Here is a 12618-nt window from a genome sequence, read left to right on the forward strand (position 1 = left end):
TTTAGAGTTTGTTTCAGAGTTTGTTTCAGAGTTTGTTTCAGAGTTTGTTTCAGAGTTTTTTGTTTAGATGTTTTTTGTTTCAGAGTTTGTTTCAGAGTTTGTTTCAGAGTTTGTTTCAGAGTTTGTTTCAGAGTTTGTTTCAGAGTTTGTTTCAGAGTTTGTTTCAGAGTTTGTTTCAGAGTGTGTTTCAGAGTTTGTTTCAGAGTTTGTTTCAGAGTTTGTGTTTCAGAGTTTGTTTCAGAGTTTTAGAGTTTGTTTTAGAGTTTGTTTCAGAGTTTGTTTCAGAGTTTGTTTCAGAGTTTGTTTGTTTTCAGAGTTTTTTGTTTCAGAGTTTGTTTCAGAGAGTTTGTTTCAGAGTTTGTTTCAGAGTTTGTTTCAGAGTTTGTTTCAGAGTTTGTGTTTCAGAGTTTGTTTCAGAGTTTGTTTCAGAGTTTGTGTTTCAGAGTTTGTGTTTCAGAGTTTGTTTCAGAGTTTGTGTTTCAGAGTTTGTTTCAGAGTTTGTTTCAGAGTTTGTTTAGAGTTTGTTTCAGAGTTTGTTTTAGAGTTTGTTTGTTTTAGAGTTTGTGTTTTAGAGTTTGTTTTAGAGTTTGTTTTAGAGTTTGTTTTAGAGTTTGTGTTTTAGAGTTTGTTTTAGAGTTTGTTTTAGAGTTTGTCTCTCTCTAAAGTTCTGCTTCATGGTCTGACCTGGTTTAGATTCTGGGACTGTCCAGGACCAGATCTAAGTTTAGACCGAAACCTGATCCAGATCTGGACCAGCTGCCGACCTCGCTCTCTGCTCCTGCCTGCTCCTGTCTGCTCCTGTCTGCATCTGTCTGCTCCTGCCTGCTCCTGCCTGCCTGCTCCTGTCTGCTCCTGTCTGCATCATTCTGCTCCTGCCTGCTCCTGTCTGCTCCTGCCTGCTCCTGTCTGCTCCTGTCTGCTCCTGCCTGCTCCTGTCTGCTCCTGTCTGCTCCTGCCTGCTTCTGTCTGCTCTGTCTGCTCCTGTCTGCTCCTGTCTGCTCCTGTCTGCTCCTGTCTGCTCCTGCCTGCTCCTGTCTGCCTCCTGCCTGCTTCTGCCTGCTCCTGTCTGCTCCTGTCTGCTCTGTCTGCTCTGTCTGCTCCTGCTCTGTCTGCTCCTCCTGCTCCTGTCTGCTCCTGTCTGCTCCTGCCTGCTCCTGCTCCTGCTGCTCTCTGCTCCTGCCTGCTCCTGTCTGCTCCTGTCTGCTCCTGCCTGCTCCTGCCTGCTCCTGCTCTGTCTGCTCCTGTCTGCTCCTGCCTGCTCCTGTCTGCTCCTGCCTGCTCCTGTCTGCTCCTGTCTGCTCCTGCCTGCTGCCTGCTCCTGCCTGCTCCTGCCTGCTCCTGCCTGCTCCTGCCTGCTCCTGCCTGCTCCTGCCTGCTCCTGCCTGCTCCTGTCTGCTCCTGCCTGCTCCTGCCTGCTCCTGTCTGCATCATTCTGCTCCTGCCTGCTCCTGTCTGCTCCTGCCTGCTCCTGTCTGCTCCTGTCTGCTCCTGTCTGCTCCTGTCTGCTCCTGCCTGCTCCTGCCTGCTCCTGCCTGCTCCTGCCTGCTCCTGTCTGCTCCTGCCTGCTCCTGTCTGCTCCTGTCTGCTCCTGGACTAAACAAGTCTGTCTGTCTGTGTACTGCAGTACTGTGTGATACTGCACAGTCGTGTGGCCTCTGTGTTTGACTCTGTAGATCAGACCTGGTCTTGGTCCTGGTTCTGGTCCTGGTTCTGGTTCTTTGTTTGATTCTGACTTGGTTAAACTTGTGGAATTTACACAATCAACAGATTTTATATTTTTTCCTCCTGCTGGACTAAAACTTATTTTATTTTACACGTGTTTTTAGTGACTTTTTTATTCTGCAGTTTCATTTTTTCATGAGTCCAACAGAAACTTTTCTTCAGTCTGAGCAGCGTCACAACAAAAACATTTACTGATTTTTTATAAAGAAATCAAATTAATATTCTGCAGAATTGAGTTGAACATTTTGGCTCCACAATATTTTCTGTTTCTTATGTGACTCCTACAGAAATAAAACATTTATTTTTTTCTCTGAATATTTCTGTATCATGTTACTGTATAATGTGATACTTACAGTATTATACTGCAAGTACTGCATTATACTGCAAGTACTGCATTATACTGCAAGTACTGCATTATACTGCATGTGCAGTTTCATGTGGAACATAATTCAGATTTCATTGTGTTATTATTGTTTGATATTGTGCAGTATTATTTTATATTTATAGTTTTATAAAGTACAGTTTGATTTTATATTTATAGTTTTATAAAGTACAGTTTGATTTTATATTTACAGTTTTATAAAGTACAGTGTCATGTGGAACATTATTCTGATCCTTGATCTAAACTCGGTCTCGTGTTTTGTCTCAGATTTCATTTGAGCTCAAATCTGCAGAAACACTAAATGTGCTCGACTCAGAAGAGTCAGACTGAGATTGACAGCTGTTACTCTCTTCTGATTGGTCGATGGTTCTCTTGTTTGTTCCGCCATGTTTGTAGTTTAAACACATTTTCACTTTTTGTAGTTTCAAACTTTTTACAATTGAACAATGAAATTGTTTCTACATTAGGACAAACTTACCGTCAGTGAGGTCCAGAGTGCAGAGTTAGTCCAGGTTTAGTCCAAATTTAGTCCAGGGTTAGTCCGGTCTTCAGGCTGTAGTCTGGTTTTGATCCAGCTCTTTAGTCCAGGTTAGTCCAGGTTTAATCCAGATTTGAGTGAAGTGTGGAGGTGATAATCCAGCATGAGCAGAGACCAGAGCAGGACTAAGTCTGGACTAAGTGTGGACCTGGTCTAAGTCCGGACCAGAGTCTCGGCCTAAAATAAATGGGACTGAACCTGACACCGCTCACACACTGGCACATGAGCCGAGGAGCGTTTTAGGCCTTTCACAGCCTCCTAATCAGAACCACCAGAACCTCCTGACCATCACCTCCAGAACCTCCAGAACCTCCTGCTCGGGCCTGAGGGTCTGTGCTTCCTCCTACAGCGAGCACAACATCTGCAGTCACCACAGACATTTGTCCCCATCACAGTCTGTCACACACGGGGAGGGACCTGACACACACGGGGAGGGACCTGACACACACGGAGGGACTGACACACACGGGGAGGGACCTGACACACACAAACTTTATTGATCCAGAGGGAAATGATTCAGACTCAATCACACGTCACAAATAAAAGAGAAAAACAAAGACAAAAATATAAATGTGACAATAAATCCTAAATAAACAAGAAACACGAGTGAAATCAAACAATTCTATAAATGATGTAAATGTACAAGTCAAAATAAAAAGAGAAAAAGAAATAATAAAATATAAAACACAAACTCACATTTGTTTGACACTTTATTAGAAAAAGAGCAGAAAGACAGATGTCAAAGTGTGTTCAGGCTGTGTGTGTATTCAGGTTGTGTGTGTATTCAGGCTGTGTGTGTTCGGGTTGTGTGTGTGTGTTCAGGTTGTGTGTGTGTTCGGGTTGTGTGTGTGTGTTCAGGTTGTGTGTTCAGTTTGTGAGCGCCACCAGAGCCTCGACCACACTGCCCAGGTGCTCCCTCAGAGAACGCTCCGCCAACGCACGACTGATCTCCAGCTCACACATCTGCAACAAACGCACAAACACACACAACACGCACACATGAGAGAGGGTCAAACACACACATCTGCAACAAACGCACAAACACACACACAAACACACACACAGACACTGACACACACAGACACAGACACACACACACACACAGACAGACACACACATAGACACACAGACACACACACACAGACACTGACACACACACACACACACACACACACACACACACACACACAGACACTGACACACACACACACTGACACACACACTAGACATAGACACACACACACTCACTATGAGCTCCACGTCTTCTTTCCTGATCGTGACTTTTGCAAGCTCCTTTTCTCTAAAAACACAAAAATCAAACTGTCAAACAAAGGTCAGAGGTCACAGGGTCAGGTTGTGTGCGTGATGTGTGTTGTGTGTGTATGTGTGTTGTGTGTGTATGTGTGTTGTGTGTGTTATGTGTGTTGTGTTGTGTGTTTTCTGACCGTTCTTGTTTGGCTTTCTGTTCTCTGGATCTTCTGTCTCCGATCACAGACATCGCCTGAAACACACAAACACTCGAGATCAGACCAGGACCTGGACCAGAACCGTAACCAGAACCAGGACCAGGACCGTGACCGGGACCAGGACCGGAGCAGACGTTAGAGCCCCTGCTCCATCAGCTCAGTGCTGTTTTATTTATCAGATCAATAAATCAGGGCGGGTCAGGGTCATAGGTCAGGGTCATAAGACAGTTAAAAACTTCAAACACCAAAAACAAAACTTTTAAATGTGTCCTGAGGTTCACAGGAAACACACGAGACGTTTCACACACGTGCGTCTCACATTTACAACATTCACACTTCATTCTTCTTCTCTCCACACTCCTGTGACTCTGCCCCAGGGCAGCTGTGGCTACAAAGTGCAACTGTGGTTCCCCCGTGGCTCCTGATCTGGACTCAGAGGTTCTGGGATCTGACTCCAGATCAGGATTTGACAAATAGGTTTGGTCACATGAGGCCGGTGCCCCTAACCACACCCCAACCTCACCGCCTCCACGTGCCCCGTGACAGGTGCACGCCCTGCCCCGTGACAGGTGCACAAAAAGATGAAACTTTAAAACTTTTACTAAATAAAAATGTGATTTACTCGTATCCGGTTTAGACGCGGTTTAGACGCGGTTCAGCTCCGTCTGCGCCGCGTGCGCCTCCTCGTGTTTTTAGCATTAGCCGCATTAGCCGCATTAGCCTCGTTAGCCTCGTTAGCCTCGTTAGCCTCTCACCGTCTGCAGATCTTCGCTGCTGATTTCTTTCTCCTCCGCGTAGTCCGTGACCCGCTCCAGGTCCGCGGCGCCGCTGTCGTGTTTCCGCGGCTTCTCCTGCGCTTTGTTCCCGGACAGAGCGCAGTTCTCCTCCGCCTCCAGCTCCAGCTCCACGTCCCCCTCCGCCGCCATGATGTTAACACCGGAAAAGAAGGGAGAGGGGCTGGAAGTGGAGGGATAAAAGAGGAGTGTGAGAGCGCCACCTGCCGCGAGGAAACGGTACAGACACAGGGATTATGAATTATTTTTATTGTTTGACTTTTAAAAACATTATTATTATTATTATTATTATTATTATTATTATTATTATTATTGTTATTATTATTATTATTATTAAGCAAACTTATATGATACAAACAAATCAGTCAGACAGGAGCAAAGTAAATAAAAAAATAAATGAAATAGGTTCATAGCTCTTGTTAAGTTCTTTTAGTTATATTTTTTTACTTTTATTTTTATTTATTTCCCCTGTGCTTCATACAAAGATCACGTGTTTGTGTCACCATCTGCGTTTTTAAAAAATAGTATTATCATTTTTATTCATTTGAAAATAAGATGTCGTACAATAGAATCGTGTTTTAAGGCAATAAATTAAAAACATGACAAAGCAAAACACGTTTCCTGGTGAATACGAAATGTAACAGAAATAAAATAAATAATAATGGAGATGGATAAATAATTTTTCTATCAGCTTTTAAATGTTGGAGCTTCAGGGTTCACCGGGTCACAGGGGTCGTCCCGGGTTGGAGGTTTCATAAAGACCGGGTTTTATAAAGACCGGGTTTAACGGGTTTATAAAGACCGGGTTTTATAAAGACTGGGTTGGTCCGAGTCCAGGCCCCACTCCGAGTCCGGGCTCAGGTCTGTTCTATTCTCGGTGTAAATCCTTAATCCCGAATTCTAAGTTTCGCTCAGATTTACGGAGATTTGCTCCGTCGGGACTTTTCTCCTGGACTCAACCTGGACTCAACCTGGACTCAACCTGACTCAACCTGGACTCAACCTGGACTCAACCTGGACTCAACCTGGACTCAGCCAGGATTAGGATTAGATCAGCACTTTCTCACAACACAGACTCTCCAGACCTCAGCAGCTTTCAGAACAAACACACACTGGACTGAACCTGGACTGAACCAAGACTAAACCTGGACTGAACCTGGACTGAACCAAGACTAAACCTGGACTAAACCTGGACTAAACCAAGACTAAACCAAGACTAAACCTGGACTAAACCAAGACTAAACCAAGACTAAACCTGGACTAAACCAAGACTAAACCAAGACTAAACCAGGACTAAACCAGGACTAGACCTGGACTAAACCAGGACTAGACTGTGTTGTGAGTCTGGATCAAATGGGTCTCTTCATCCTCGTTTATGACTGAGCTCCACCATGAGCTGCACCAAAGCCACAGTGAGTACTGACCCCCGACCCCCGACCCCCGACACGCCCACGCACCACATGACCACTCTGACAGGTGTAGTTGCCCTGTCAGTCCCTGTTGGTCCCTGTCAGTCCCTGTCGTCCCTGTTGGTCCCTGTCAGTCCCTGTTGGTCCCTGTTGGTCCCTGTCAGTCCCTGTCAGTCCCTGTCGGTCCCTGTCAGTCCCTGTTGGTCCCTGTCAGTCCCTGTCAGTCCCTGTTGGTCCCTGTTGGTCCCTGTCAGTCCCTGTCAGTAGCAGTTTGTGTCATTTTGAGTTTTGTGGAAAAACATTTTCAGATACAAACAGCAACACTTCAGGTCTATGTGTGTCTGTGTGTGTTGTGTGTGTGTGTCTGTGTGTGTTGTGTGTGTCTGTGTGTGTGTGTGTGTGTGTGTGTGTGTGTGTGTGTGTGTGTGTGTGTGTGTGTGTGTGTGTGTGTGTGTGTGTGTGTGTGTGTGTGTGTGTGTGTGTGTGTGTGTGTGTGTGTGTGTGTGTGTGTGTGTGTGTGTGTGTGTGTGTGTCGTGTGTGTGTGTGTGTGTGTGTGTGTGTGTGTGTGTGTGTGTGTGTGTGTGTGTGTGTGTGTGTGTGTGTGTGTGTGTGTGTGTTGTGTGTGTGTGTGTGTGTGTGTGTGTGTGTGTGTGTGTGTGTTGTGTGTGTGTGTCTGTGTGTGTGTGTGTGTGTGTGTGTGTGTGTGTGTTGTGTGTGTGTGTGTGTGTCTGTGTGTGTGTGTGTGTTGTGTGTGTGTGTGTTGTGTGTGTGTGTGTGTGTGTGTGTGTGTGTGTGTGTGTGTGTGTGTGTGTGTGTGTGTGTGTGTGTGTGTGTGTGTGTGTGTGTGTGTGTGTGTGTGTGTGTGTGTGTGTGTGTGTGTGTGTGTGTGTGTCTGTGTGTGTGTGTGTGTGTGTGTGTGTGTGTGTGTGTGTGTGTGTGTGTGTGTGTGTGTGTGTGTGTGTGTGTGTGTGTGTGTGTGTGTGTGTGTGTGTGTGTGTGTGTGTGTGTGTGTGTGTGTGTGTGTGTGTGTGTGTGTGTGTGTGTGTGTGTGTGTGTGTGTGTGTGTGTGTGTGTGTGTGTGTGTGTGTGTGTGTGTGTGTGTGTGTGTGTGTGTGTGTGTGTGTGTGTGTGTGTGTGTGTGTGTGTGTGTGTGTGTGTGTGTGTGTGTGTGTGTGTGTGTGTGTGTCTGTGTGTGTGTGTGTGTGTGTGTGTGTGTGTGTGTGTGTGTGTGTGTGTGTGTGTGTGTGTGTGTGTGTGTGTGTGTGTGTGTGTGTGTGTGTGTGTGTGACATTCCTGGGGCCTCTCATTAGTCACATCCACAGGACAAACACAACAGAGCTCTGTCCAGTCCTGGTCCGGACCTGGTCCAGTCCTGGTCCAGACCTGGTCCAGACCTGGTTCAGTCCTGGTCCAGACCTGCAGAGACCTGGTCCAGGTCAGGGATTAGGACTTAATCTGGTTTAATCTGGGACTTCATTGATTTTCTTTACTCATTCACAAAACAGCAGAACAACTCAGATGTCCTCCCGTCCTCCTGTCCCCTGTGTCCCCTCCGTCCTCCTCTGTCCCTCCTGTGCCCTCCTCCCTCCTGTCCTCCGTCCTCCTGTCCTCTGTCCTCCTCCTGTCCTCCTGTCCTCCTGTCCCCCTCCCGTGTCCCCCCTGTCCTCCTGTCCTCCTGTCCTCCTGTCCCTCCTGTCCTCCCCTGTCCTCCTGTCCCCTCCTGTCCCTCCCTCCTGTCCTCCTGTCCTCCCTCGTCCTCCCTGTCCTGTGTCCTCCTGTCCCTCCTGTCCTCCTGTCCTCTCCTGTCCTGTGCCTCCCTCCTCCTGTCCTCCTGTCCCCTCGCTGTCCCCTGTCCTCCTGTCCTCCCTCCTGTGTCCTGTCCTCCTGTCTCCTGTCCCCCTCTGTCCTCCTGTCCTCCTCCCCTCCTGTCCTGTCCTCCTGTCCTCCTGTCCCTCCTCCTGTCCCTCCTGTCCTCCTGTCCTCCTGTCCCTCCTGTCCTGTCCTCCCTGTCCTCCTGTCCTCCTGTCCTCTCCGTGTCCTCCTGTCCTCCTGTCCCCCTCCTGTCCTCCTGTCCTCCTGTCCCTGTCCCTGTCCTCCTGTCCTCCTGTCCTCCTGTCCCTCCTGTCCTCCCTGTCCTCCTCCTGTCCCCCTCGTCCCCCTCCTGTCCTCCTGTCCTCCCCTGTCCTCCCTGTCCTCCTGTCCCCCTCCGTGTCCCCCTCCTGCCTGTCCTCCTGTCCTCCTGTCCTCCTGTCCCTCCTGTCCTCCGTCCTCCTGTCCTCGTCCCGTCCTCCCTGTCCCCTCCCTGTCCTCCCTCCCGTCCTCCTGTCCTCCTGTCCTCCCTGTCCTCCGTCCTTCCTGTCCTCCGTCCTCCTCCCGTCCTCCCTGTCCTCCTGTCCTCCTTGTCCGTCCTCCTGTCCGTCCTCTCCTGTCCTCCTGTCCTCCTGTCCCCCTCGTGTCCCCCTGTCCTCCTGTCCTCCCTGTCTCCCCTCCTGTCCTGTCCTCCTGTCCTCCTGTCCTCCCGTCCTCCCGTCCCTGTCCCTCCGTCCCCTGTCCTCCTGTCCTCCTGTCCTCCTGTCCTCCTGTCCCTCCTGTCCTCCCTGTCCTCCCTGTCCTCCCCCTGTCCTCCTGTCCTCCTGTCCTCCTGTCCCCCTCCTCCTGTCCTCCCTGTCCTCCTCCTGTCCTCCCATCCTGTCCTCCTGTCCTCCTGTCCTGTCCTGTCCTCCTGTCCTCCTGTGTCCTCCTGTCCTCCTGTCCTCCTGTCCCCCTCCTGTCCCCTCCCTCCTCCTGTCCTCCTGTCCTCCTGTCCTCCTTCCCGTCCTCCCGTCCTCCCTGTCCTCCTGTCCCTCCTGTCTCCTCCTCCTGTCCGTCCTCCTGTCCTCCTGTCCGTCTCCTGTCCTCCTGTCCCCCTCCTGTCCTCCTGTCCTCCTGTCCGTCCTCCCTGTCCCCCTCGCCCTGTCCTCCTCCTGTCCTCCTGTCCTCCTGTCCTCCTGTCCTCCTCCCCTGTCCTCCCTCTTCCCTCCTGTCCTTCCGTCTCCTCCTGTCCTCCTGTCCCCTCCTGTCCCCCTCCTGTCCCTCCTGTCCTCTGTCCTCCTGTCCCCCTCCTGTCCTCCGTCCTCCCGTCCTCCCTCTCCCGTCCTCCCGTCCTCCTGTCCTCCTGTCCCCCTGTCCTGTCCTCCTCCTTCCTCCTGTCCCCCTCCTGTCCTCCTGTCCTGTCCTCCTCGTTCCTCCGTCCTCCGTCTCCTCCTCCCCTCCCGTCCTCCTGTCTCCTGTCCCCCTCCCTGTCCTCCTCCTCCCGTCCTCCTGTCCTCCTGTCCTCCTCCTGTCCTCTCCCTGTCCTCCGTCCTCCCGTCGTCCTCCTGTCCTCCTGTCCTCCCGTCCTCCCGTCCTCCTGTCCCCTCCTCCTGTCCTCCCGTCCTCCTGTCCTGTCCCCCGTCCTGTCCTCCCTGTCCTCCGTCCCGTCCTGTCCCCGTCCTTCCGTCCTCCCCGTCCTCCTCGTCCTCCGTCCTCCTCCTGTCCTCCTGTCCTCCCTGTCCTCCTGTCCTCCTGTCCTCCCCGTCCTCCTGTCCTCCTGTCCCCTGTCTGTCCTCCTCCTCCCGTCCTCCTGTCTCCGTCCTCCCGTCCTCCTGTCCTCCCCTGTCCTCCTGTCCTCCTGTCCTCCTGTCCTCTCCTGTCCTCCTGTCCTCCTCCTCCCGTCCTCTCCTGTCCTCCCTCCTCCTGTCCTCCTCCTCCCCTGTCCTCCTCCTGTCCTCCTGTCCTCTGTCCTCCTGTCCTCCTGTCCTCCTGTCCTCCCGTCCTCCTGTCCTCCTCCCTTCTCCTGTCCCTGTCCTCCCTCTGTCCCCCTGTCCTCCGTCCTCCTGTCCTCCTGTCCTCCTGTCCCCCTCCTGTCCTCCCGTCCTCCTCCCTGTCCCCTCCCGTCCTCCCCCTGTCCTGTCCTCCTGTCCTCCTGTCCTCCCTCCTGTCCTCCTCCCGTCCTCCCGTCCTCCCGTCCTCCTGTCCTCCCGTCCTCCCGTCCTCCCGTCCTCCCGTCCTCCCGTCCTGCCGAGTTCCATGAAGGTCTAGAAAAAACAACAACTCAAAACCAAGAACCAACATGAAGGGGGGAGGAGGAGCAGGTGTGTGTGTGTGTGTGTGTGTGTGTGTGTGTGTGTGTGTGTGTGTGTGTGTGTGTGTGTTGTGTGTGTGTCTGTTGTTGTGTGTGTGTGTGTGTGTGTGTGTCTGTGTGTGTGTTGTGTTGTGTGTGTGTGTGTGTGTGTGTGTGTGTGTGTGTGTGTGTGTGTGTGTGTGTGTGTGTCTGTGTGTGTGTGTGTTGTGTGTGTGTGTCTGTGTGTGTGTGTGTGTGTGTGTGTCTGTGTGTGTGTGTTGTGTGTGTGTGTGTCTGTGTGTGTGTGTGTGTGTGTGTGTGTGTGTGTGTGTGTGTGTGTGTGTGTCTGTGTGTGTGTGTGTGTGTTGTGTGTGTGTGTGTGTGTGTGTGTGTGTGTTGTGTGTTGTTTGTGTGTGTGTGTCTGTGTGTGTGTTGTGTGTGTGTTGTGTGTGTGTGTGTGTGTGTGTGTGTGTGTGTGTGTGTGTGTGGGGGGGGGGGGGGCAGATGGTGATTGGTCTAATCCAGGTCTAAAGCCTCAGGGGGAGGAGCCAGTGTCAGGGTCACAGGAGCAGGATCACACAAGTACTACACAAAGTACTACACAGAACTACTACAGACAAGTACTACAGACAGTATTACAGAAGTACTGCCTAAGTACTACGGAAAGTACTACACGAGGACTACAGAAGTACTACAGAAGTACTACAGGAGGAGCTGTGGACGAGTTTTCGCGTTTGGAGTTTTATTTTTTCCTTTGAGGCTCCGAAGAACCAAAGATCTGAAGATCTGAGAAGAAGAAGAAGAAGAAGAAGAAGAAGAAGAAGAAGAAGAAGAAGAAGAAGAAGGAGGAGGAGGAGGGGAACAGTGATGGGGTCTGAAGTACTTGAAGTACTCGTCTGTGATACTGCATATGGAGTAGTACTTCAGCTCAGTACTACACAGGACCTTCTGCAGTAACAGCAGGACTACTGCACTCTGGTACTACACAGTACTGCAGTAGTACTACTGCAGTACTGTGTAGTACTGTAGTACTTGTACTTCGGGGGACGGCGTCTCAGACGGTGACATGTCTCCAAAGGGCGGAGCCTGTAGCGCCCTGCTGCACGGGGTCTCCCACCAGGTACTCAGGGGTCAGGGGTCATGGGGTCACAGGGTCATGGGGTCGGGGGGGTCGAGGGTCAAGTCACTGTTTCCAAACCGTCTGGAGCTCAGACAAACGGATGGACTCTGTGTGAAGTTCAGGTCTTGGACTCTGTGTGAAGTTCAGGTCTTGGACTCTGTGTGAAGTTCAGGTCTTGGACTCTGTGTGAAGTTCAGGTCTTGGACTCTGTGTGAAGTTCAGGTCTTGGACTCTGTGTGAAGTTCAGGGTCTTGGACTCTGTGTGAAGTTCAGGTCTTGGACTCTGTGTGAAGTTCAGGTCTTGGACTCTGTGTGAAGCTGGTGAAGGTTCTGGGTTCTGGTCTGTGTCTGATCTTCTTCTTTTCAGTGGGATGAAGCTTCAGTCAGAGGAAAGTTTCTAAACTGGATTGTTTGGGGTAAATATAAGAACAGGACCGGCTGAGACTCTGGGGAGGTTCTGGGAGAAGCAGACTGATCTTCTGTGGGTCAAAGCTGAAGCAGATCTCACTAAACACGAGAGTTTGGGACTTGGAATGAGGAAAAAAAAAGTCCAGGTGGAATTTTGTGAATGTTTGTATTTGTGGTTTGGACTGGACCAGGTTCAGATCTTCATGAACGTTCCTCACGTCCACGAGCCTCAGAGGTTCAGAGGTTCAGAGGTTCAGAGGTTCAGAGGTTCAGAGGTTCAGAGGTTCAGAGGTTCAGAGGTTCAGAGATCCTTCAGAACAAACTGAAATTAATTTAGAAAAAGTCCAAGTCCTCGACTCGGGCCTGAGTCAGGGTCAAGTCTTTTCTGCCATTGTGTCCTTGAGCAAAACATTTCACCACCTGCAAGTTTGAGTCACAGTTCAGTCCAGGTTCAGTCCTGGTCTTGGACCTGGTTCAGTCCTGGTCTTGGGCCTGGTTCAGTCCTGGTCTTGGACCTGGTTCAGTCCTGGTCTTGGACCTGGTTCAGTCCTGGTCTTGGACCTGGTTCAGTCTTGGTCTTGGACCTGGTTCAGTCCTGGTCTTGGATCTGGGTCAGATTATTGGATTAGTTTTGTCAATGTGAAAATGATTAGAGGAGATTATGGAGCCATGACGACGACAGGAACGAGGACGAGCA

The 12618-nt window shown here is 50.5% G+C and overlaps 2 protein-coding genes across 2 annotated transcripts in view; one reads left to right on the forward strand and one right to left on the reverse strand.

Annotated features, from left to right (window-relative positions):
• Positions 1-3334: 3334 nt before the first annotated feature.
• hypk (huntingtin interacting protein K) lies at positions 3335-5060 on the reverse strand. Its single transcript, XM_020934333.2, has 4 exons — positions 4864-5060; positions 4088-4143; positions 3891-3942; positions 3335-3605 (listed from the first exon to the last, which is right to left on the reverse strand). The coding sequence occupies exons 1-4, from the start codon at positions 5032-5034 to the stop codon at positions 3510-3512; spliced, it is 375 nt and encodes a 124-aa protein (XP_020789992.1). The 5' UTR covers positions 5035-5060; the 3' UTR covers positions 3335-3509.
• A 6399-nt stretch (positions 5061-11459) lies between these two features.
• serinc4 (serine incorporator 4) overlaps positions 11460-12618 on the forward strand; it is a 6259-nt gene continuing 5100 nt past the window's right edge. Inside the window, exons 1-2 of the mRNA XM_055154404.1 lie at positions 11460-11513; positions 12113-12220. Coding sequence (XP_055010379.1) covers positions 11460-11513; positions 12113-12220 — 162 coding nt within the window. The remainder of the gene's footprint in view (positions 11514-12112; positions 12221-12618) is intronic.

This window comes from Boleophthalmus pectinirostris, unplaced genomic scaffold (assembly GCF_026225935.1).
Source record: "Boleophthalmus pectinirostris isolate CB_2022bp ecotype Guang Dong unplaced genomic scaffold, ASM2622593v1 HiC_scaffold_19, whole genome shotgun sequence".
Taxonomy (NCBI): Eukaryota; Metazoa; Chordata; class Actinopteri; order Gobiiformes; family Gobiidae; genus Boleophthalmus; species Boleophthalmus pectinirostris.